The 25,604-nt window shown below is 41.7% G+C and overlaps 3 protein-coding genes across 9 annotated transcripts in view; 2 read left to right on the plus strand and 1 right to left on the minus strand.

Annotated features, from left to right (window-relative positions):
• The window catches only part of phldb2b (pleckstrin homology-like domain, family B, member 2b), an 83,344-nt gene extending 73,549 nt beyond the window's left edge, over window positions 1–9,795 (plus strand). For all 7 annotated transcript variants that reach the window (XM_080793497.1, XM_080793495.1, XM_080793499.1 and 4 more), the window contains 3 exons: window positions 2,764–2,983; window positions 3,218–3,303; window positions 5,864–9,795. In XM_080793497.1, coding sequence (XP_080649623.1) covers window positions 2,764–2,983; window positions 3,218–3,303; window positions 5,864–6,004 — 447 coding nt within the window. In that variant the 3' untranslated portion in view covers window positions 6,005–9,795. The remainder of the gene's footprint in view (window positions 1–2,763; window positions 2,984–3,217; window positions 3,304–5,863) is intronic.
• Window positions 9,796–12,203: 2,408 nt separating this feature from the next.
• The window catches only part of dnah5l (dynein, axonemal, heavy chain 5 like), a gene marked incomplete at both ends in the record, with an annotated part of 108,513 nt that continues 95,112 nt past the window's right edge, over window positions 12,204–25,604 (minus strand). Inside the window, 5 exons of the mRNA XM_080793808.1 lie at window positions 12,204–12,446; window positions 17,582–17,803; window positions 19,788–19,996; window positions 21,275–21,407; window positions 21,572–21,760. Of these exons, the coding sequence (XP_080649934.1) occupies window positions 12,204–12,446; window positions 17,582–17,803; window positions 19,788–19,996; window positions 21,275–21,407; window positions 21,572–21,760 (996 nt within the window). The remainder of the gene's footprint in view (window positions 12,447–17,581; window positions 17,804–19,787; window positions 19,997–21,274; window positions 21,408–21,571; window positions 21,761–25,604) is intronic.
• Window positions 22,290–23,687, plus strand: LOC308335985 (dynein axonemal assembly factor 3-like; the record flags this gene model as incomplete). Its single annotated transcript, XM_080793224.1, has 1 exon — window positions 22,290–23,687. The coding sequence occupies one exon, from the start codon at window positions 22,290–22,292 to the stop codon at window positions 23,685–23,687; it is 1,398 nt and encodes a 465-aa protein (XP_080649350.1).

The following is a 25,604-nucleotide window of genomic DNA, read 5'->3' on the forward strand; positions in this document are numbered from 1 at the left end:
TGGGGGAGAGAGGGGAGTTGCAACACTCAGTTCACACGGGTGTGATTTTTTTCAATCTCCCCCCGCCTCCGACGCATGCTTTATCTCCTCAGAGCAGGGATCTGCATGCTATAAACAGGCACAACTCTCATTTCGGGCCATTTGAAAATAGCCGATCTGCGCGATGTGACTTAAGTAACATATCGCACATATCGTACGCCCATATCGTACGGCATACTATAGCGCGCCGTTTTTCATCATTTTTGAGGATTTGAAAAAAATGACGAAATGACAAAAACGATGGGTTATAGCCCATGTTTTTTGAAATTTTGAAAAAAAAAGTTAGCCTCGTTTCTCATCATTTTGGACCATGGGCTATAGCCCATATCGTACGGCATACTATAGCGCGCCATTTTTCATCATTTTTGAGGATTTGAAAAAAATGACGAAATGACAAAAACGATGGGTTATAGCCCATGTTTTTTGAAATTTTGAAAAAAAATGTTAGCCTCGTTTCTCATCATTTGGGACCATGGGCTATACCCCATATCGTACGGCATACTATAGCGCGCCGTTTTTCATCATTTTTGAGGATTTGAAAAAATGACGAAATGACAAAAACGATGGGTTATAGCCCATGTTTTTTGAAATTTTGAAAAAAAAAGTTAGACTCGTTTCTCATCATTTTGGACCATGGGCTATAGCCCATATCGTACGGCATACTATGGCGCGCCGTTTTTCATCATTTTTGAGGATTTGAAAAAAAATTACGAAATGACAAAAACGATGGGTTATAGCCCATGTTTTTTGAAATTTTGAAAAAAAAAGTTAGCCTCGTTTCTCATCATTTTGGACCATGGGCTATAGCCCATATCGTACGGCATACTATAGCGCGCCGTTTTTCATCATTTTTGAGGATTTGAAAAAAATGACGAAATGACAAAAACGATGGGTTATAGCCCATGTTTTTTGAAATTTTGAAAAAAAAAGTTAGCCTCGTTTCTCATCATTTTGGACCATGGGCTATAACCCATATCGTACGGCATACTATAGCGCGCCATTTTTCATCATTTTTGAGGATTTGAAAAAAATGACGAAATGACAAAAACGATGGGTTATAGCCCATGTTTTTTGAAATTTTGAAAAAAAAAGTTAGCCTCGTTTCTCATCATTTGGGACCATGGGCTATACCCCATATCGTACGGCATACTATGGCGCGCCGTTTTTCATCATTTTTGAGGATTTGAAAAAAAATTACGAAATGACAAAAACGATGGGTTATAGCCCATGTTTTTTGAAATTTTGAAAAAAAAAGTTAGCCTCTTTTCTCATCATTTTGGACCATGGGCTATAGCCCATATCGTACGGCATACTATAGCGCGCCGTTTTTCATCATTTTTGAGGATTTGAAAAAAATGACGAAATGACAAAAACGATGGGTTATAGCCCATGTTTTTTGAAATTTTGAAAAAAAAAGTTAGCCTCGTTTCTCATCATTTTGGACCATGGGCTATAGCCCATATCGTACGGCATACTATAGCGCGCCATTTTTCATCATTTTTGAGGATTTGAAAAAAATGACGAAATGACAAAAACGATGGGTTATAGCCCATGTTTTTTGAAATTTTGAAAAAAAAAGTTAGCCTCGTTTCTCATCATTTTGGACCATGGGCTATAGCCCATATCGTACGGCATACTATAGCGCGCCGTTTTTCATCATTTTTGAGGATTTGAAAAAAATGACGAAATGACAAAAACGATGGGTTATAGCCCATGTTTTTTGAAATTTGAAAAAAGAAGTTAGCCTCGTTTCTCATCATTTTGGACCATGGGCTATAGCCCATATCGTACGGCATACTATAGCGCGCCGTTTTTCATCATTTTTGAGGATTTGAAAAAAATGACGAAATGACAAAAACGATGGGTTATAGCCCATGTTTTTTGAAATTTTGAAAAAAAAAGTTAGCCTCGTTTCTCATCATTTGGGACCATGGGCTATACCCCATATCGTACGGCATACTATAGCGCGCCGTTTTTCATCATTTTTGAGGATTTGAAAAAATGACGAAATGACAAAAACGATGGGTTATAGCCCATGTTTTTTGAAATTTTGAAAAAAAAAGTTAGCCTCGTTTCTCATCATTTTGGACCATGGGCTATAGCCCATATCGTACGGCATACTATAGCGCGCCGTTTTTCATCATTTTTGAGGATTTGAAAAAAATGACGAAATGACAAAAACGATGGGTTATAGCCCATGTTTTTTGAAATTTTGAAAAAAAAAGTTAGCCTCGTTTCTCATCATTTTGGACCATGGGCTATAGCCCATATCGTACGGCATACTATAGCGCGCCATTTTTCATCATTTTTGAGGATTTGAAAAAAATGACGAAATGACAAAAACGATGGGTTATAGCCCATGTTTTTTGAAATTTTGAAAAAAAAAGTTAGCCTCGTTTCTCATCATTTTGGACCATGGGCTATAGCCCATATCGTACGGCATACTATAGCGCGCCGTTTTTCATCATTTTTGAGGATTTGAAAAAAATTACGAAATGACAAAAACGATGGGTTATAGCCCATGTTTTTTTAAATTTTGAAAAAAAAAGTGAGTCTCGTTTCTCATCATTTTGGACCATGGGCTATAGCCCATATCGTACGGCATACTATAGCGCGCCGTTTTTCATCATTTTTGAGGATTTGAAAAAAATGACGAAATGACAAATACGATGGGTTATAGCCCATGTTTTTTGACAAAGGCTTTTTTAACCATGTCCTCTCCAGTCTCGGCCGCTGACCCGCTACCTGCCGGTGAGGAAGGACGACTTTGACCTGCGCTCCCACATCGAGTCGGCGGGCCACAGCGCGGACACCTGCTTCCACCTGTCCATCACGGAGAAGACCTGCCGCGGGTACCTGGTCAAGATGGGAGGCAAGATCAAGACCTGGAAGAAACGCTGGTTCGTCTTCGACCGCAACCGACGCACGCTCTCCTACTACGCAGGTAGGAGGGAATATAGAGTGTGTGTGTGTGTGTGTGTGTGTGTGATGTATATATGTATACTATATCACTATGTGAATAGTGATATACATGCACACAAAATCATGCAAAGACCTAGACAGACACACACACACACACACGCACGCACAGTGTTTAAATTATGAATTTGTGTTTCTGTCACTGTCATTCAGCCACTGGTGTGATCATCATGTGTTTGTGTTATTGTCTTTCCACCAGACAAGCATGAAGCCAAGCTGAAAGGGGTGATTTATTTCCAGGCCATTGAGGAAGTATATTACGACCACTTGAAAAATGCACACAAGGTATGTGTGCGTTTACACGTATGTCCACTGTTTTAGAGAAGGGGTCTTCAACCTTTTTCTGGCCAAGGAACCCTTATCTGAGAGAGAGAGGTGAAGCAGGGAATGTAATGTAATGTCTTCTCTCTTTTTCTCTCTATCCTTACCTCTCCCTCTATATCTCACTCCTGATCTTTTCCCTTCCCTCCCATCCTTCCTAGAAACCTCCCCACCCTCAATGTTTCCTTCCTCCTTCCCGCTTTCACTCTATATTGGTCCCTTTATCTATTCTAACCCCCCCCCTCTCTCTCTCAAACGTTTGAACTACAAGCTCACAACGCCTCGCAATGTGATGTGAGCTTGTAGACCACCTTATTTTGAATACAAATATTGTCTACTAGAATTTCGCCGGCCTTCGGCCGGCGAATCCTAGTTACATTGCAGCGCAATATGGGAAGAAGGAAATTCTCAGTAGTGTGCCCTGCACATATGTAGTAACGGATGGGTTATAAAGTATTAATAATAACAGAAAGTGTTTTTTATTTCTCATAAATACGCAAACATGGTGAAACAACTACAGTCACAGAGAGCAGTGCCAAGGTAGCTGCTGCCTGCTAACGATGCAAACAACAGCCTTGCCTGTCGTGTGTGTGTGTGTGTGTGTGTGTGTGTGTGTGGGGGGGGGGGGGGATAGCACTAATTTTCGACATTTTACTGTGTCATAAATATTTACATCTGTAGCCTATATTGTGATTACATTTGACCGTACATTTGACTCTTGTGTTATATTCTTGTGAAATATTCAGTAAAGTATTGTGGTGAAATATTCACCCCAAGTTGATAAGATATGCAGAGAATATAATACCAAGAACCCCCAGTTTGAAATGCATTAGGCCACAGACCCCCATTTGATACCATTTGCTCTCTGGGAAAATCAGGGTCCATTTGGTTCCATTTGTATGCTCTTGGAGTATGATGACTGCTAACAGTATTATCATAAAATATGTCTCAGTTTGAAGATTCAAAAAAACATATTTCATATGTGTGAGCTTGTAAAGTAGAACGTTCAACCTAGAGACAGTGTTGCCAAGTCTGATCATTATAAGCTACTTTGGACTTGTTTATCTATTGGTAGTCCTTGACATGGAAATGTTTGAGTTCCACTGCTCTGAAACAACATTAGACAACAAAGTTTGACAGTCAACACTATAATTGATTATTTTAAGACTAATTTCCGGACCATTTCTGATTTACCTACTTTGAACTGGCCTATTAACATTTTTATAGACCTGGTTGCTTGTTTCACTCTCACATCCACGATATGTGGCAACCCTGGTTTGTTTTGGTTTGCTTGTGGATGTGTTTTTGTGTTGCTTTAGCATCTTTATCACAGTAGCTATCAGAGGTTGCAGCAGCTGCTGCTGTCATGAAAACGCAAGTTTCTGTCCCAGAAGCTCACGTTAGGTCTGCGCACACTGTATGTTGCTATGGCAACCTGTCATCAAATGCTGCTAACGTTGTGGTCAGCACTGTTAGCATGTGTGCTATCAGGCAAAAGCTGAGATAGATATAAAACTACTGGCCAAAATGTCATACAAAACACAACAACTAAAATCGGAATGTAATTGTGACCTACAGACCATCATGATTTGCTTGCTGGACCTATAATTAATTTATTTGCATTAAATTGCCACTCGCCCATATAAATAAAAAGCAATAGCCTGCATGTGTGTGTGTGTGTGTGTGTGTGTGTGTATGTGTGTGTGCGCGTGTGCGCAAGACAGACGTGCGTGTGTGTGCAGGCTGAGAGCTGGTGACTGTGATTGACGTGTGAGCTGGATAAATCAGTGAGAGTTGGAAAAAGCGCCCGCAGAGCCAACTCGCAGGCAGTGCCTCAGGCCAGATGCCCGAGAATCGGTACAGGAATCTCTGGGTCACCAGTTTTGGTGTGACACACACGGCTTCCACATTTAGCTTCATACTGGGTGAAAGTGGCGTTCCAAAAATTATTTTTCCCCTCGGAATTCTTATTCACAATGAGATGGAGTTGAGGTGTTTGTGTTTGCTTGCTGGAGCTATAATTAATGTATTTGCATTAAATGTCCACTCGCGCATCGAAGTAAAAAGCAAGATGGCTGCCGATTGCGAGCGGAGAGACGGTGAGAGTAGTGACGTGTGAGCCGGGGGCGGGCCTCTGACAACAGCATGAACACAGGGCAGTGTTGCCAGGTTTGCGAATTGTAAGCGAGTTGTAGTGTGTGCAAGTAGCCTGGTTAAAAGGCCTTGTTTCTGCCCGTGTTGGGGCAACAGAACATGTCGACCAGTTTCTGTCAACCGCTTTTGGTCAGGTGACCAACTCCACAAATGTTAAATTAGATTGAAAACACACACACACACACACACACACACAAAGACAAAACACACAATACTGTTTCAGATATTTCTTTATTTCGATTAATGTTAGTTTTGTTAGTTATTTTCCCAAGTTGACATACAATAATAACTCTCTCTCTCTCTCTATCTCTCTCTCTCTCTCTCTCTCTCTCTCTCTCTATCTCTCTCTCTCTCACTCACTCACTCACAGAGTCCCAATCCCTCCCTGACTTTCAGTGTAAAGACTCATGACAGGGTCTACTACATGGTTGCTCCCTCTCCGGAAGCCATGAGGATCTGGATGGATGTGATTGTCACCGGTGCGGAGGGTTACACCCAGTTCATGGTGTAGTGCCGAGAGCAGGGGCGGAGGGATATATAGCCTGGACTAATTTCCGACAACACCTTCTATTTTTGTAATTGCTCAACTTCTACGGATAGACGTGTCATCTGCATCGAGGGATTTACCGGTACACGTTTCCTGGGGTGTGGCAAGAAGAGCAGCCTTGAGTAGACTTGTGTTTCCTTTCAGAAACCTTTGCCTGCCTGCAGAACAAAATGGCCAGAGTTTGCAGTGTTAATTTAAGGCAGAGAAACACATTGGCTGAAGATTTTGGGGCAATCTGGCTGGTTCCCTTGTGTCAAGGACAAACCAGCCTACCGGCAAATACGTCATCGGTTTTCTTGGTCATCAAATACTCCAACTCACATCAAGGTGCTTGGGACTGAATCCTAGAAATTTGTACCAAGTGCAAAGTCTAATATAATATTATATACCACTGCATACCACGTCGGAAAGAAACCGTTCATGAGAACTAGAGGTGTGCATTAGTTGAGCCGTGAAAAGCCAAACTTTGCCATCAATTAAGATAATTATCTTATGTCATCCAGGAAAGCAGCAGGGAAGTGAAATGGCACGAGACAAGCTTCCAAGTGCAATGTGTCCCTTGAGACCTTTCTACGATGAGCAATTCATTCAGGAATTATGTAGTAGGACAATGTTACTGTTAATCAATAATCAATCTTGATCTTTGACCAACAAATTGCACCCTATGTCTGATTGAGTTAGAGCTGTAGTATATGAAGTTTCATGGCTTTGTGTTGCTCACAATTTCTCCTGTTTTACAACTAGGACTTCATACAGTAGACACATTTTGATGCACCAAGGATCTTCCACGAGTAAAATACAGTGTAAACTAGTGTAGATTCTCTTACGTTTTGCCAAAGTAAGCTAATGCTACAGACATAATTCCCAATGTAATTGTTATCAGCAAGCCATATAACACCTTTTGTCAAGGTTAGTGATAACAACAGGCCCAGACCCATGCTCTAAAGTAGCAGTGAGACTCACTTTTTCTTGCTGGAACTAGATATTCTCTTTTGCTGTTATTTTGATTGTTGCGTCATTTACACATTGGATGTGGAAACGTCGTATTTGGTATTTCTGATGTCGTCATTGTCTGTTTCTCTTCAGACCAAATCTTGCTTTATTTTATTCTTCTACAACGATTTATATTTTAATGCCAGTGTGCCTTTGATCATTGTCAATACTGAAATTGGGTCAGATGCTTAGTATTACGTGCTGACAGTACACTAGGAATCAATTAAATGAATAGTTCTGTTTGCGTGAACAATTTGTTAGGTTGTTTTTCTAGACCATTTTGTGTGTGAGGAGAAAGCATACCACGCATTAGCATAAATGTAATAATGAAACAATATCATTTAAAATATCGTTTAATATAATGTGATATTAGTGTTCCGCTTCAATTGCAGTCGCAGCTTCAGGAGAAACGTTACTGTCATCCTCAGGTCTTAAAACTGTTTTTTATATGGATTGCATAATTGCCTCTTATGTGTGTGTGTGTACTGTTTGTGTGTATATATATATGTATATATATATGTAGGCAATTTTGTTTACTGACTTTGTCACATTCTGTAGATCCAAGGTGCTACCCTTCCATACTTCACCCATAGATCCAGCCTATATTGCCTTATATATTACCCAGTGAAAATAGTGCCTTTATCTACTAATAGTGTAATATGTGACAGTTTCATGTGAGATATGGGGGTTCATTGTGCTATGTTGCCACAATATCAATAATGATGACACCCGAGGCTGTTCGCCCATAAAAACAGAAGAGATAGTTGTTTCCAACACATAGAATTACATGAGAAATATACGCCGTCTTTGTTTCTTTTGACATAAAATTGTGATATGTTCATTTGTAAATGTGGTCTTCAAGTTGTAGTTCAATTGGAGATGGTATCGTGAGACTTTCTCACACTGCATGTACAGTACAGCCCCTTTCATGTGTTATGATTATTTTTCACATGCTTATCGTTGCTATTCCAAGTATCCCAGGGTTGGATTTGCTTTATGGGGGGATTTTGCTGGCCGGTGGGAATATATTTTAGCCCAGCTTCTGGTCTGACTGAATTTTATACATACATTTCCTGTTGGGAAATGTAGACTGTAGTCTGATATGTTTATATTGTATTCATGTTTGATAATATCACAATGTGTGCGTGCGTGCGTGCAAGAAATGTGTTAACCACATTAACCTTGGTGTCCCTCTTCTGGGAGAAGCCAATGCCTTCTCACACCCAATGCTTCAAACGTGTGACGAATTGGGACAGGATTTGACCATGCAGCACCCTAGGGACCCTCCTGTCCTGTCGCGTCATGCTGACGAGGGCAAATTATTTTTATTTCTCGGCAGGTAGAGCGGCTCTCTTGGAATCCGAAGGTTCCAGGTTCAATCCCCGGCTCCTCCTGGCCAAGTGTCAAAGTGGCCTTGAGCAAGACACTGAACCCCTAACTGCTCCCAATGAGCAGGGTCCATAGTTTTCCTCCGCCATTAGTGTGTGAATGAATGTGAAATTGTGAATGTGAAGTACATTCATTGTAAAGCGCTTTGAATCGTCCTAAAGGCTAGGCGCTACATACTGTAAATGCAGTCCATTCTCTGCCTATCTGTTGTATGCAACTCCAATGGCACGGAGTCTTTCAAAAGCAGACTTGGCACCGGTCGGCACGGCCACTCGCTCACCTAATGGCTCGTTCAGGGCTTACTCGTAGGGATCAAGGCCGCTTCTGATGGCACACATGCCTTGTTTTAAATCTTTATTATTATTTTTAGCAGACAACAAGGTGGGAGTGAGAACAGCACTTCCCCATTCCCTAGTTGGTGGGACTACCACAGAGCGACAGTAGAGTCCCATCATCTCAGCACGTTGGTCCGATTTTGGTCCAACTCTGTGTTGTATGACTCGAGAGTGAGAATGTTTTTGTTTGTTGTTTTTACATGTCAAACGCTGAATATAACTAGATCGATCTGTAACATCCATTGGAAAGAAAACCCAGTGATTTAACAAAAGTAGGGTTGAAATGGAATGTTGGTGTATAAAAGAGCCCCGTAGTATTGTAATCGACATTTGACGCCAGGAAATTGAAGCCTATGGTACACAATGGACACCCCACAGAGTTTCCCACTGATGGGCAGTTATTATAACCATTATGCTGCTTTCGTCCCCTGGCTTTCATTGCTTTGATTACCACTTCATAATTTTTCATTGATGACTATCAAGATGACTGATCTGTACTGTATAATCACTGAGAGAAGAGATTTGTAATATTGGGTTATTGTACAAATATCTTGCCTTTCCTTTTTATTTGTAGTTTCCGTTGACTATGTCATTGCCCTAAAGATTAGGCCTGTGTTGGAGAAAACCCACTTCATTATATCATTATGACTCATGTGTGGCTTTTGATCTTCTCAGATTGACCAAAAATATCTAAATCATGCAGAGTAAGACCTATTCATGTTTAGATTGTTTGGTCCTCTCTAAAAATCTTTTATATTAGTATGAAAGGTTGATCAAACTGAATGGTCAGTTTTCAGACCACTGTTTCTTCACGACATACCAAGCATGTAGTTACTCGTTCGCATCAGCAGAGGGGGCTGTTACAGTGGACTTCCATGACATTTCTTAATTTCAAAAGTTACATCCACTTTCTGTTTGTTTTTTTGATTGTTTTTTAACCTGTATCATCATTCTGATCATACGCTATTTATGCTATAACAATGCATGTACCTTAACTTTGTATTTACGTACGGTATGGACAATAAACTATATATTTTACCATTTTGTTTAGATGTTTTGTCTTATCCTTATACCCTTGAAAAGTGCACGTAATGTGTTTCTGAAAACAGAGAGAGATCTCCCCCGCCCCTTAATTTCCTCAATTTCCGCAATTTCCCCAATTTTCAATTTCCGCAATTTGCAATTCGCAATTTCCGCAATTTTTCCGCAATTCCTCCGCAATTTCCGCAATTTCCACAATTTCCGCAATTTCCGCAATTCCGCAATTTCCGCAATTTGCAATTTTCAATTTCCACAATTCCGCAATTTCCGCAATTTTTCCGCAATTCCTCCGCAATTTCCGCAATTCCGCAATTTCCGCAATTTCCGCAATTCCGCAATTCCCGCAATTTGCAATTTTTGCAATTTCCAATTTCCGCAATTTCCACAATTCCGCAATTTCCACAATTCCGCAATTTCCGCAATTTTCCGCAACAATACGTAATTCCTCATCCTCATCCTCATCCTCCGCAACACCGCAATTTTTTCGGTAAATACAACACATTGAGCAGGGCACTGCAGGGAGTTGAACCCCGTTCCGGTAAACCAGAAGTACCAGTACCAGTGCCTTAGCTTTTGTGTATTTATTTGTGTAAATAGAAACGAGGATAACTTTTTTTTCAAAAGTTAGCCTAGTTTCTCATCATTTTGGACCATGGGCTATAGCTCATATCGTACGGCATACTATAGCACGCCGTTTTTCATCATTTTTGAGGATTTGAAAAAAATGAAAAAAAACGATGGGTTATAGCCCATGTTTTTTTTAATTAAAAAAAAAAGTTAAAACACCCAAAAACACCCATGATATTACAGTAGTTATTTGCGTAATTTTGGGATATTTTCACTTTCACTTTATATATACAGAGACTACATTGTGATTTAACATGTTCACAATCAACTGCAACTATACAGTATCTATCTTACGAAATAAACAGAAGTCACACATTTTTTTCCTGGTGCTATAGCTACTTTTATTTATGATTATGAAATTACAAAAGTGGACAGTACAGCAAGTCCTGTCCTGTAGGGTTTGCAGGCCGAAGTTGGTTTTAGGTTTGTCAAGTCAAATTTCTTTTGTCAATTTAGACAATAATTTAGACATAAATGATCACAGAATGTGAGATAATAGTAATAATACAGAGTAAACTATAGTAAGATAGGAGATAATAGAAGTCGATTCAACTCAAAATACTACAAAGAAAATACAGACGACAGGAATCATTATAATCATAGAAACAGACATATCTGCGGTACACAGAACAGTCGGCTCTTCTACTACATTGAATGGATAGAGTGGTTCGTGGTCCGGGGACCACCAGTGGCTAAGGGGTTTAATGATAAATGATGGAGAGTTGGTAACCAAATGGACCCTTATAGATCTTTAACTATATTGAGAGTGCATTTGGTTCCATTTTACACACAAAAGGGAAAATATTGGTAGAAATAGTCAACGCATTTAGAGAATAGAGAATAATTGTTATTTTGATCAACATTTGCCTGTTATCTCTCCTAATGGTACCAACATCAATATACAGCATGGAATTGTGGACAAAATATTATCCAATGATAACAAAATATTCTTTAGTTTTGAGTCTGAGAGGCTAATTCTCATGAAATGGTGCTCTGTGGCTTAAATGCAGAACAAAATGGGCCTTGATATGTAAAGGGTTGAAAAACCACTGCGGTAGATGAATAACTATCACTTCACTTCACAAAAGTTGTGCATGTTCAATGCATTTGTGACATTAACAAAAGTAAAAGAAAAGTGTTGTAATTTGAGCTATTTTACAGATCTAATTATTCAGGATGATTTTCTGATCAATCTGTAATTTTGACTGGTAATCACAACTGAATTAAAAACCGTACTGCTCATTCCATCGCTCCCAATCTTCTTTCTTTCTTTCTTACATCTCTCTTTACAATGTCTGTTTCTCAAATTATACTATGCTTGTGGGAAGATTTGGCTCTCACAACTATAGAAATACATGTACACACAAACACACATGCATGCAAGACACGTGAATCCCTTGACTCCTTCAAAACCGCTCTCAAAGGGCACCTACGGACGGCTGCAATTCGAAACTGGCCCCCGTAAAATCGGAATCCTCCCCACTGCCCCCCCCACCCTTTTCCCTCACTGTTTATGTTTATTTTCCCTTTTTACCTCCATTATGATGAATTCCTGTTCTGTTCTTTGACTATATTGAAGTGTCTATTTGTACGTCTCTAAATGTTTTGACGAATTGAACATGGTGGACCCTCTTGTAAACAAGTGTAATGCTTAATTGGGTCGTCCACTCACAGTTAACAGTCTTTGTGTTGAGTATATTGTGCTTGAAATGTACCGTAATTCTGCAAACTGTTAATAAATATTTCAATCAATCAATCAATCAATCAATCAATGCACACTACTTGCAGTCACAGAGCAGCGCTGCCCCGCGGAGCGCCCAGTGCTCCGGCGGCTGGGAGCAGCGGAGCAGCAGGGAGAAGACATAGGTCAGGTCCGTCCGGCGGGGTTTCTTGTACACGGGACACGAGTAGTACACAGTCCCACCGCCGCCGCCGCCCGGCTGCTGCTGGCGCTTACCGTCGGCCATGTTGGAGGTACTGACCGCGTACACGTGGACAACTGGCAGGGCGGCAAACAAGACCTGGAGACGGACGGATAATAGATCTATATCAGTCGATGCATGCCGGTTTCGACGGCGGGCTTTCAACGGGTACTTTCCGCAAGTTGGAAGTCCTTGATTTCAAGATGTAGCCATACTTTCTGTACAAAGTATGACCACATGCTGACACACAGTAACAGCTGTCACTCATAAACGTGGACATGGCCAATGTATTATTTGAAAAGACTGTGCACTCAACACTCACGCTATAGCCCATATCGTACGGCATACTATAGCGCGCAGTTTTTCATCATTTTTGAGGATTTGAAAAAATGACGAAATGACAAAAACGATGGGTTATAGCCCATATTTTTTGAAATTTTGAAAAAAAAATTATCCTCGTTTCTCATCATTTTGGACCATGGGCTATAGCCCATATCGTACGGCATACTATAGCGCGCCGTTTTTCATCATTTTTGAGGATTTGAAAAAAATGACGAAATGACAAAAACGATGGGTTATAGCCCATGTTTTTTGAAATTTTGAAAAATAAAGTTATCCTCGTTTCTCATCATTTTGGACCATGGGCTATAGCCTATATCGTACGGCATACTATAGCGCGCCGTTTTTCATCATTTTTGATGATTTGACAAAAATGAAAAAATGACAAAAACGATGGGTTATAGCCCATGTTTTTTTGAAATTTTGAAAAAAAAAGTTAGCCTCGTTTCTCATCATTTTGGACCGTGGGCTATAGCCCATATCGTACGGCATACTATAGCTCGCAGTTTTTCATCATTTTTGAAGATTTGAAAAAATGACGAAATGACAAAAACGATGGGTTATAGCCCATATTTTTTGAAATTTTGAAAAAAAAATTATCCTCGTTTCTCATCATTTTGGACCATGGGCTATAGCCCATATCGTACGGCATACTATAGCGCGCCGTTTTTCATCATTTTTGAGGATTTGAAAAAAATGACGAAATGACAAAAACGATGGGTTATAGCCCATGTTTTTTGAAATTTTGAAAAATAAAGTTATCCTCGTTTCTCATCATTTTGGACCATGGGCTATAGCCTATATCGTACGGCATACTATAGCGCGCCGTTTTTCATCATTTTTGATGATTTGACAAAAATGAAAAAATGACAAAAACGATGGGTTATAGCCCATGTTTTTTTGAAATTTTGAAAAAAAAAGTTAGCCTCGTTTCTCATCATTTTGGACCGTGGGCTATAGCCCATATCGTACGGCATACTATAGCGCGCAGTTTTTCATCATTTTTGAGGATTTGAAAAAAATGACGAAATGACAAAAACGATGGGTTATAGCCCATGTTTTTTGAAATTTTGAAAAAAAAAGTTTGCCTCGTTTCTCATCATTTTGGACCGTGGGCTATAGCCCATATCGTACGGCATACTATAGCTCGCAGTTTTTCATCATTTTTGAAGATTTGAAAAAATGACGAAATGACAAAAACGATGGGTTATAGCCCATGTTTTTTGAAATTTTGAAAAAAAAAGTTAGCCTCGTTTCTCATCATTTTGGACCGTGGGCTATAGCCCATATCGTACGGCATACTATAGCTCGCCGTTTTTCATCATTTTTGAGGATTTGAAAAAAATGACGAAATGACAAAAACGATGGGTTATAGCCCATGTTTTTTGAAATTTTGAAAAATAAAGTTATCCTCGTTTCTCATCATTTTGGACCATGGGCTATAGCCTATATCGTACGGCATACTATAGCGCGCCGTTTTTCATCATTTTTGATGATTTGACAAAAATGAAAAAATGACAAAAACGATGGGTTATAGCCCATGTTTTTTTGAAATTTTGAAAAAAAAAGTTAGCCTCGTTTCTCATCATTTTGGACCGTGGGCTATAGCCCATATCGTACGGCATACTATAGCGCGCAGTTTTTCATCATTTTTGAGGATTTGAAAAAAATGACGAAATGACAAAAACGATGGGTTATAGCCCATGTTTTTTGAAATTTTGAAAAAAAAAGTTAGCCTCGTTTCTCATCATTTTGGACCGTGGGCTATAGCCCATATCGTACGGCATACTATAGCGCGCAGTTTTTCATCATTTTTGAAGATTTGAAAAAAATTACGAAATGACAAAAACGATGGGTTATAGCCCATGTTTTTTGAAATTTTGAAAAAAAAAGTTATCCTCGTTTCTCATCATTTTGGACTATGGGCTATAGCCTATATCGTACGGCATACTATAGCGCGCCGTTTTTCATCATTTTTGAAGATTTGAAAAAAATTACGAAATGACAAAAACGATGGGTTATAGCCCATGTTTTTTGAAATTTTGAAAAAAAAAGTTATCCTCGTTTCTCATCATTTTGGACCGTGGGCTATAGCCTATATCGTACGGCATACTATAGCGCGCCGTTTTTCATCATTTTTGATGATTTGACAAAAATGACGAAATGACAAAAACGATGGGTTATAGCCCATGTTTTTTGAAATTTTGAAAAAGAAAGTTATCCTCGTTTCTCATCATTTTGGACCATGGGCTATAGCCTATATCGTACGGCATACTATAGCGTGCCGTTTTTCATCATTTTTGATGATTTGACAAAAATGAAAAAATGACAAAAACGATGGGTTATAGCCCATGTTTTTTTGAAATTTTGAAAAAAAAGGTTAGCCTCGTTTCTCATCATTTTGGACCGTGGGCTATAGCCCATATCGTACGGCATACTATAGCGCGCAGTTTTTCATCATTTTTGAGGATTTGAAAAAAATGACGAAATGACAAAAACGATGGGTTATAGCCCATGTTTTTTGAAATTTTGAAAAAAAAAGTTAGCCTCGTTTCTCATCATTTTGGACCGTGGGCTATAGCCCATATCGTACGGCATACTATAGCGCGCAGTTTTTCATCATTTTTGAAGATTTGAAAAAAATGACGAAATGACAAAAACGATGGGTTATAGCCCATGTTTTTTGAAATTTTGAAAAAAAAAGTTATCCTCGTTTCTCATCATTTTGGACCATGGGCTATAGCCTATATCGTACGGCATACTATAGCGCGCCGTTTTTCATCATTTTTGAAGATTTGAAAAAAATTACGAAATGACAAAAACGATGGGTTATAGCCCATGTTTTTTGAAATTTTGAAAAAAAAAGTTATCCTCGTTTCTCATCATTTTGGACCGTGGGCTATAGCCTATATCGTACGGCATACTATAGCGCGCCATTTTTCATCATTTTTGATGATTTGACAAAAATGAAAAAATGACAAAAACGATGGGTTATAGCCCATGTTTTTTTGAAATTTTGAAAAAAAAGGTTAGCCTCGTTTCTCATCATTTTGGACCGTGGGCTATAGCCCATATCGTACGGCATACTATAGCGCGCAGTTTTTCATCATTTTTGAGGATTTGAAAAAAATGACGAAATGACAAAAACGATGGGTTATAGCCCATGTTTTTTGAAATTTTGAAAAAAAAAGTTAGCCTCGTTTCTCATCATTTTGGACCGTGGGCTATAGCCCATATCGTACGGCATACTATAGCGCGCAGTTTTTCATCATTTTTGAAGATTTGAAAAAAATGACGAAATGACAAAAACGATGGGTTATAGCCCATGTTTTTTGAAATTTTGAAAAAAAAAGTTATCCTCGTTTCTCATCATTTTGGACCATGGGCTATAGCCTATATCGTACGGCATACTATAGCGCGCCGTTTTTCATCATTTTTGAAGATTTGAAAAAAATTACGAAATGACAAAAACGATGGGTTATAGCCCATGTTTTTTGAAATTTTGAAAAAAAAAGTTATCCTCGTTTCTCATCATTTTGGACCGTGGGCTATAGCCTATATCGTACGGCATACTATAGCGCGCCATTTTTCATCATTTTTGATGATTTGACAAAAATGAAAAAATGACAAAAACGATGGGTTATAGCCCATGTTTTTTTAAATTTTGAAAAAAAAAGTTAGCCTCGTTTCTCATCATTTTGGACCGTGGGCTATAGCCCATATCGTACGGCATACTATAGCGCGCAGTTTTTCATCATTTTTGAGGATTTGAAAAAAATGACGAAATGACAAAAACGATGGGTTATAGCCCATGTTTTTTGAAATTTTGAAAAAAAAAGTTAGCCTCGTTTCTCATCATTTTGGACCGTGGGCTATAGCCCATATCGTACGGCATACTATAGCGCGCCGTTTTTCATCATTTTTGAGGATTTGGAAAAAATGACGAAATGACAAAAACGATGGGTTATAGCCCATGTTTTTTGAAATTTTGAAAAAAAAAGTTAGCCTCGTTTCTCATCATTTTGGACCGTGGGCTATAGCCCATATCGTACGGCATACTATAGCGCGCAGTTTTTCATCATTTTTGAGGATTTGAAAAAAATGACGAAATGACAAAAACGATGGGTTATAGCCCATGTTTTTTGAAATTTTGAAAAAAAAAGTTATCCTCGTTTCTCATCATTTTGGACCGTGGGCTATAGCCCATATCGTACGGCATACTATAGCGCGCCGTTTTTCATCATTTTTGAGGATTTGAAAAAAATGACGAAATGACAAAAACGATGGGTTATAGCCCATGTTTTTTGAAATTTTGAAAAAAAAAGTTATCCTCGTTTCTCATCATTTTGGACCATGGGCTATAGCCTATATCGTACGGCATACTATAGCGCGCCGTTTTTCATCATTTTTGATGATTTGACAAAAATGAAAAAATGACAAAAACGATGGGTTATAGCCCATGTTTTTTTGAAATTTTGAAAAAAAAGGTTAGCCTCGTTTCTCATCATTTTGGACCGTGGGCTATAGCCCATATCGTACGGCATACTATAGCGCGCAGTTTTTCATCATTTTTGAGGATTTGAAAAAAATGACGAAATGACAAAAACGATGGGTTATAGCCCATGTTTTTTGAAATTTTGAAAAAAAAAGTTAGCCTCGTTTCTCATCATTTTGGACCGTGGGCTATAGCCCATATCGTACGGCATACTATAGCGCGCAGTTTTTCATCATTTTTGAAGATTTCTCCCAGGAGGAAGTTACGAATGTTGCTCTGGAGAGGGAAGTCTGGAGCTCTCTTGGTGGAGCTGTTGCCCCCGCGACCCGACTACTGATAAGCGGTTGAAGATGGATGGATGGGTGGGGTCCTATATGTGAATTGAATTTGGTTATCATACCTTGGGCGACGCCTCGGCCAGTCTGGCGTTGCGTCGGTCCCAGCCGGCGCCGTCCAGGAAGAGGCCGTGGATATAGACTCCTCCCACGTCCTGTGGGGGCGGGGCCAGCACGTCCTCCCTCATCATCCTGGTGACGTCGTTGCTGAGGACCACCGTGTCCAAGGCCCAGCCCCTGGACGCGTTGGAGCGCGTTGTCTCCTGGCGCATGGCTGTCAAAAAACCCTGAAAACACACACACACGCGCGCGCGCGCACACACACAAACACACAAACACACAAACACACACACACACACACACACACACACACAGGTCAGTGACGTGACACCCCCAAAAAAGTGTTTTTTTTAAATGAATAAAAATGATTTACTTTTGTTCTACTCACTCTCATCTTTATGGAAACATATTTAGTTTTTAGATATTTTATTGTAATTTAGAATTTATTCAGCATTTTGTTATACTGTGTGCCTAAAATCGTCATGTGGTGTGACATGACAATAATTGTTTATACTTCCTACTTTGAGAAACGAGGACAGGACAGTCGCACCATATGAGTTTTGCCGTGTTTGTTTGAAAATTCTGAAGAAATGAGGAATGAAATGTTTTAATCTTGAGTATGTCAAATGAAGCATAATGTCCTGCACAATATTCAGAAGGTTTTTGACAAATATATATTTTTATTTATACGTGTTTGACACTGAGGACAGCAAAGGACAGCATGTCACGTAGGTAGGTCAACCATGATCTTTAGGATGAATTGGATCCATCACTGTCTGGTTTTGAATGTTCAACATTAAATAATTAGAATCAAGGGAGCAGCATCAATCGCAGCGCAATTCTGGCCTGCAGCATATCAATGGTCCAGGCCGTGTTTTCTGACCCTTTATTAAACGAGATGAAACAAGTGCTGAGAATGAGTTCAAGAACAGATGCCATGAAAAGGACATATAGGCAGCCTATCCATGCAGAATGGGAAGAGAACACGTGGATTTGTACCGTGTGCTAAATACCATACCAAAAGTGTAAATTGTAACAAACTCTTGTTCAAACTATCTCAACCTCAGGTCAAATGATATTGGCTGCGCTATGTCATTCCCCCCAACAAAATCTAATGCTGGGGAAAAAAGCCTTGCTTTTCTTGGACCCCAGTGGTCATGGAATGACCTTCAGACTTTTTTGAAGGATTGCCATGGGCACACTGGGACCGTACCTATGTTCCCTCAGCCCTATGTTCCCTCGGGTCCGCGTCAATATGCCGACGGTCTGATCGACAACCTACCTCAAACCCTCACCCTAACCCTAACCTCCCCCGGGGCAGAAACCTGAGGGAACATAGGGCTGAGGGAACATAGGGCTGAGGGAACATAGGTATGACCCCGTCTCACTTCCCAGACATTGTTCCTGCTTTGACGTATCTCTTGCTTTTCAGTGTATTATCTAATTCCGTTGCTTAGTTTTTATATATTAGCCTTTATTATACCACAGGTCGTTTTGAGGAAGCAATCTGATTGGTTGAAACAGCCTTCTAGCCGTGGGTTAAACCATGCAGCAACATTCACCCAAACAATTATATTCTTTCTTTATTTTCTTAGTTTTAAGAAACTAAGAAACTCAGTGATGCTTGCGGAACTCGATTTCGTCCCTGTCGTGGCAATAATCACGTTAACCCACACCCTCGAGTGTAATATTGCAATTTTATTGTAACAGTTACCCTTCAAACTAAGAAAATCGCATATTTATTTTAATGACAGATGTAGTCACTACGACCACAAATGTCCCAAGAAACTAGCTAGCCTAGCCACCGAGTTTGCTAGCACTCTGGTAAAACAGAGCAACTGAATTATTTGTTTTGATCAGGTGGTGAATGGTGCTGGTTTGATCCACGGCTAGAAGCCGTTTCAACCAATCAGATTGCTTCCTCGAAACGACCTGTTGTATAATTGGTCGCGTTATTCGACTTTCCTGTTCGTCCTTGAGCATCTTTAGTTAGTGGGTACCGTGTTTATGAATGTTACATGTCTGTCCTGTTGTTGTCTTGTATTTATTGTTACTGGCAGTCTTGGCAGCGCTGTGTTACTTATTTCGCCTCTTCTCTTGGTCAGTTCACACTTGTAGAAGAGACTGTAGACTGTGGTTTTAACTGGTTAAATAAAGGTTAAACGCACAACGCAACGCACGTACGCAACGCACGCAGCGCCTCAAACCGACCTGTGGGTTAAAGAAGCCGGTCAGCCAGAACTGGTTCGGTCGCCCGTTGAACACCCAGTCCCTGAACTGCTGGTTCCTGTCCAGCAGTTCGGTGAACCAGAAGCCCAGCGTGGTGGAGTCCCAGCTGGCCCGATGCCACAGCCTGGGCACCCTGGCGTCAAACATGCTGTCTACTGCCTCGCGCAGCTCCTCGGACATGATGATGGTACCTGGACAGAGAGAGGAGAGTGAGTGGGTGAGTGAGTGGGTGGGTGAGTGAGTGAGTGGGTGGGTGAGTGAGTGGGTGGGTGAGTGAGTGGGTGGGTGAGTGAGTGAGTGGGTCGGAGGGTGAGTGGGTGAGTGAGTGAGTGGGTCGGTGAGTGGCACTGAAAACCACCACAAATATTTTCGATAACATCTTTTAGCACTCACTTATTTGTAGAAATGAAATGTTGTAGGTTTGCACTTCTCCACGAACTCGCACTCGACAAACGTACACAACGTTGCATTTAGAGCTATGGACCTGAGCTAGCCACTGACTAATATATCCAGCCAGGTCGGTCATTCGTATTGTGCTGCGCACACGCTTTTGTAAGCGAGGTGCTAAGCAAGGGCTGTTTTGGTATATCAATCAATCCGTCCACTCCATGTGCGTGCGCATGTGCACTCTTTGCGTGCACGGCTGCACGCTGTTTCACCCACGTTTGGTTAAAAGTTATATCAAGTGATGTTTTAACATTACAATCTTTCTAAATAACTTTAGTATTCAACGTCTCGGGGTCCTAGCAACTCCTTCTGTCTTCTGTGCTACCATGCTATCCTGCTGCGTTCGCTCCGCTGCTGACAGGGAAGAGAACTGAGCAGCAACACAGGGAGGGGCGGGGCGGTGGGAGCAAATTATATATATTTTTCCAATATTTTTTGGAAAAATATTGCTGCAGCCCACCCTAGCCCAACGGTAAGTCCGGCTCTGCTCACATGAAGCCACGTGTGATTTTTAAACCGTAGCACGGGTGAGTCTTAACCGGCCACGCAGGTTAAGACTCACTAATTGGATGTCTGACTTATGGGTACTCCGATGAGATGAAGGACCATCTAAAGTCCATCATTTATTCTGACCCCTCCCCGAAAAGGCCTACAGTACGTGTCCTGACCCCTTATTATCCATGATTTATAACATCATGAATAATTATTATGGACTTAGATGGTTCTTCATCTCAACTGCTCAATGATAATATTATGTGCACGGAGCAGAGTACAAATCTGCATGTGCGCGAGCGGAGCGCCTCCCGTGTCGCGCGTGAAGGAGCGAGGTATGGTTGTGTCGTAGTTTATGTTGTGTGCATGCATGCGTGTGCGTGTGTGTGTGTGTGTGTGTGTGTGTGTGTGTGTGTGTGTGTGTGTGTGTGTGTGTGTGTGTGTGTGTGCGTGTGTGTGTGTGTGTGTGTGTGTGTGTGTGTGTGTGTGTGTGTGTGTGTGTGTGTGTGTGTGTGTGTGTTGTGACTGACCGTCGATGGCCAGTTTGAGGTCAGTGAGCGTGCTCCGTACGACGCCGATGACACGCTGCATGCGCTCCACTTCCTGTCTGAGGAAGATGTTCATTGGCTGGAGCTGTCCCATCTTCTGGAGCTGACTTTTGACCTGCACACACACGCGCACACGCACACACACACACACACGCGCACACACACACACACACACACACACACACACACACACACACACACACACACACACACACACACACTTCAGTGGTAGCAGCAGCAGCAGCATTCAGAAAGTATCACTCGTTTCATTGGATATACTTCATGAGGCACGTAGTCAGGCGGCAGTTTCTCCAGCATCTCATTGGCCAGTCTCAGCACAGTGGCCTCCCGGGTCTCCCCAGCCCCGCCCCCGCTGTCTTTTGGTTGGATGTTGATGATGGTGCCGAGCGTCTCATTGGCCAGCTTGGTCTGGTAGGTGATGTCGGCGTTGGGGTGGAGCCCAAACACCTGAATGACAGGTACAGCGTCAACACACAATGCTTGTAACGGGTTGTCATAATAGACACATCCCTGGAGCAATTGACTAATCTAAAAACATTTCAGATGACTAAAACAATACCAAATTGACATTTTATTCAACAGACCGACGTTTTTTTTTACTGTCAAAACCAACACTGACTGACAGATGCAGAATTCTCTGAGATTAAAAAGCTAATTTCTTCATTGCATTGATTATATAATATTTAAAAAAAATCACACCATCATATAAGTGAGGGGCGCCCACTGTGTTTGCCACATGACGTCACTGCTTAAAACAACACAAAAAGACTCTTACGTAACGTGAATCGTCACCGTTAGGACACAGTTTGTATTTTATATTGCGTGTAACGTCAGACCAAAGGTAGATCATGATATATGTGGTTCCAGGGTGAATGCTGCTATATAGACTTTAACCCGGGCCTGGATAAACAGACATCACATAAACAGACGTCGTCGGCCTGCTAGCATCGTCAGGCTCGGGTGAAAAAAACCAAAAATGAGCGCTGGACAAACGCGGGAAGGTCCCGGCTGCGTCGCCTGGTGGGGCTTCAGCCCGGCGCGAGACCTACTGACCGCAGGTCCCGAGAGACTCGAGGGGGAGGTCAACGTTCTGCTGGTCGGCGGCGCGGACCCGCGTCACATCCTGAAGACCGTCGGCGGTCTGAGGGACACGGACGGCCTCCGCGTATGGGCGCTGGAGAGCAGCATGGAGGTGGTGGCCCGGCAGCTGCTGCTCCTCTACTTGGCGCTGATACCCGGAGAGAGCATGGGGCTTCGCGACAAGGCCGAGGTCTTCCTGGAGGTGTTCGGCAACGCCGAGGTCCGGAGCCAGACCGAGGAGACGCTGAGGCACGCGGCGGCCCAGCTCACGCTGTCCGTCACCGACGTGCCGGAGGCGGCCGCCGCGCACTCCTGTCTGGACACGACTCGGCTCAAGTATAAGGAACGCGACGAGCTGGTCAGGATATTCAAGCGGTGGATCCAGCCGCCATCGTCATCATCATCATCATCTTCGGCTTGTGGACGCGGCGGGGCTCCCTTCTCCATGACCGAGGCCTGGGACGGCCGGGTGAGGAAGCACCTGGGGGAGCGCTACGACTCCAGGGCGGGCAGCTTCGACTGGGACGTCAGCATGAAGCTGCACAAGAGAGGGTGCGGCGTCGTCGACAAACAGCAATACGTTCGCTGGAGGAGAAAGGGCTTGGCATTCGAGTTGAGGGAAGGAATCTACCAGATAGCCAATCCAACCTTGATCTCCACGCGCGTGTTCGGTAATCAAAAGGGCGACAAGGTGGCATCCAGGGGCTATTGGGGAGATATCGTGTCCAGCCCTTACCTCTCGTTTGGCATCGAGACCGACGACGAGAGTCAATTGGTGAAGCGGGACGGGAAACACGTCAAGACGGCCCAGGATATCTCCCTCGCAAACGTGCAGATGTTCTTCCGGTCGCTGTCCCGCAGAGGGAGACAACCCGCCGCTTCCCAGCCAGACACGGGAGGAGGAAAGGAGTCATCGCAGCCAGACGAGTCGGCTCACCACAAAGCCATCGACATCCGAGGTTTGATGCGCGTGAACGGCATCTCGGTGACATTCCTGCCGTTGGATTCTCTCTCCAAGCTGCCGGGGAAGCCAGAATACTCCCGCTTCTTCAACGCCATCTACTTCGCCGCCGGCATGGCGCACCAGCTGGACCCCGCGCTGAGACGGGCCGCGGCGCCGGGAGCGGTGCTCGTCGTGGAGCTTGCCGACTTCCTGCTGGACCTGACGCGAGAGCAAGCGGCGGGTTATGCGGAGAGGGTGGCGGGCATGGCTAAAGATGCCGGATTTGCGCCGACGAGGCAAGAGGGGGAGCGTGAAGACATCCACGCCGTCTTCACACTCCAGACGGAGTAAAGAGGGAGGAGTTCCTGTAACGGCTCGAAAGATATTCATCATCTCTTGAATCACAGCACCTCCAGCAGGGTCTTTTTGATGGGCTAGTATAGTGAGGGGCTAGTGTTATTTCAAGGAGGGGCTAGTTTCTCCTCCAATGCCTGGCTTTTGAAATGACGTCATTTGGCAGCCAAGTCTATATGGATTTTAATTTTGTTTAGAGCACTTTAAACAAAAAAATAGAATGGCAGCCAAGTCTATGGACATTTAATGTTTGTTCAGGGCAGCAGTTAAACATTGACGTGAGACGTCATGCGGCCAATATAAATGCACCGTCTGACTGTATACAATAACAACACACTGCGTTCATGTCTCATGAACGTATATTGTGATGTTTAACCCATTTAGACCTGAGGCCGCATCGGTGTCGATTACATAATGATTTTTGGAGCTCCTTGACATGAATTTGTTTGAGAACCACTGACGTTTTTTCAGAAAACCGTCATGATTTAGAAGACATTTGTAGAATCTGGTCTCAGGTCTCCTTTTGGTGTTTTAAACATAATTTTGCTATTGAAAAATATCAGATCTACAAGCTCATAGCGCGCGCTACGAGCTTGTATTTGAAAAATCGTGCAAATGTGCCTGAAATCTTTGAATATATGTTCTTTCAGAGAGAGTTTTCAACTCAAATCTACTGAGAGGCTCCCTGGAACAACATATTTTCAGATGGGGTCAGCGGTCATATGTTTGAGAATAACTGACATAGAAACATGGATTTTAATAAAACTGTCAGGATTTAGAAGACTTTTTTTTTAATTTCGACGTCAGGCCTAAATGGGTTAAGACAATGTTAATATGGTAACTAGAAAATACTGTTCCTGAATGAACGGTGTGGGATGATGATGATGACGATGTATTGACCCACATGACGTCAAAACCCAGTAGCCAATGAAGACGCGGCGGGAATAAGCGTGGCAAATTCTGGCAATAACAATAATAGTGGCCAACTCTAGCTGGGCTCTTAGGGCCAGAGATAAAATGGAAAACAGAATTATTGTAACCTACAATGCAACCTACTGTTAGCTGTTGTCTAATAAGAGCTCTAATTATCTCTGGAATGCAGATATAATCATGTGACTGATTTATTTTCTTACACTAATAACAAAATCACATCCGTGTGAAGTGAGGCGCGCTCTTGTCATCATGGCGTAAAATTTACACTATGTATGTTAATTAGCTCAGACACTATGACGTAAATTCCTCCATTCATTGTCAATGGGAATTTAATTTGGGAATTTAGTTTGTGTAGGACAAAGTTTGTGGACAGACAACTATATATATATTAGGGGTGTGCATGTCTTCCTTACAATACGATATGTCGATACGTATCGATACGCATGGGCTGCGATGCGATTCGGAGACGTTACATTTTATATAAAGAACGATTTGATTCAGTCCAAATCGATGCGATTTTGATTTTGTGGAATTTTGTGGAATTTGATGCGATTCGATGCGATCGCCGATTCGATACGATACAGTGCGATCTGACACATTTAACCTTTTTTAGATTTCTTTATTTGATAAGCTAGATCTATAAAGAATGGGGTTGGGACTTCTTTAAAAAAACATCTAATTCATTGGAGGCTTTGTGATAAATCTCAATTAATCACATTTTAATCACATATCAATAGGCCTATTTGACCTGAGCTTTTTTTCAAATGGATTTGAATACGAGTGAATCAATTTGAATAGTGACTACATAAGCATAGGCAATAAAACAAGTAGTATTAATAATAGTGATAATAATATTATTTATATGCTTCTCTGATGTGGAGATGTGCGTGCTTCCTGTCGTAAATTATATAGATTAACATATGTTTGCCGGGTCTTTCATTAATATTAAAATAATAATGAATACTAATAATAACCTGATCT

This window comes from Protomyctophum bolini (assembly GCF_963924005.1).
Source record: "Protomyctophum bolini genome assembly, chromosome: 21".
In the NCBI taxonomy this organism is placed as follows: domain Eukaryota; kingdom Metazoa; phylum Chordata; class Actinopteri; order Myctophiformes; family Myctophidae; genus Protomyctophum; species Protomyctophum bolini.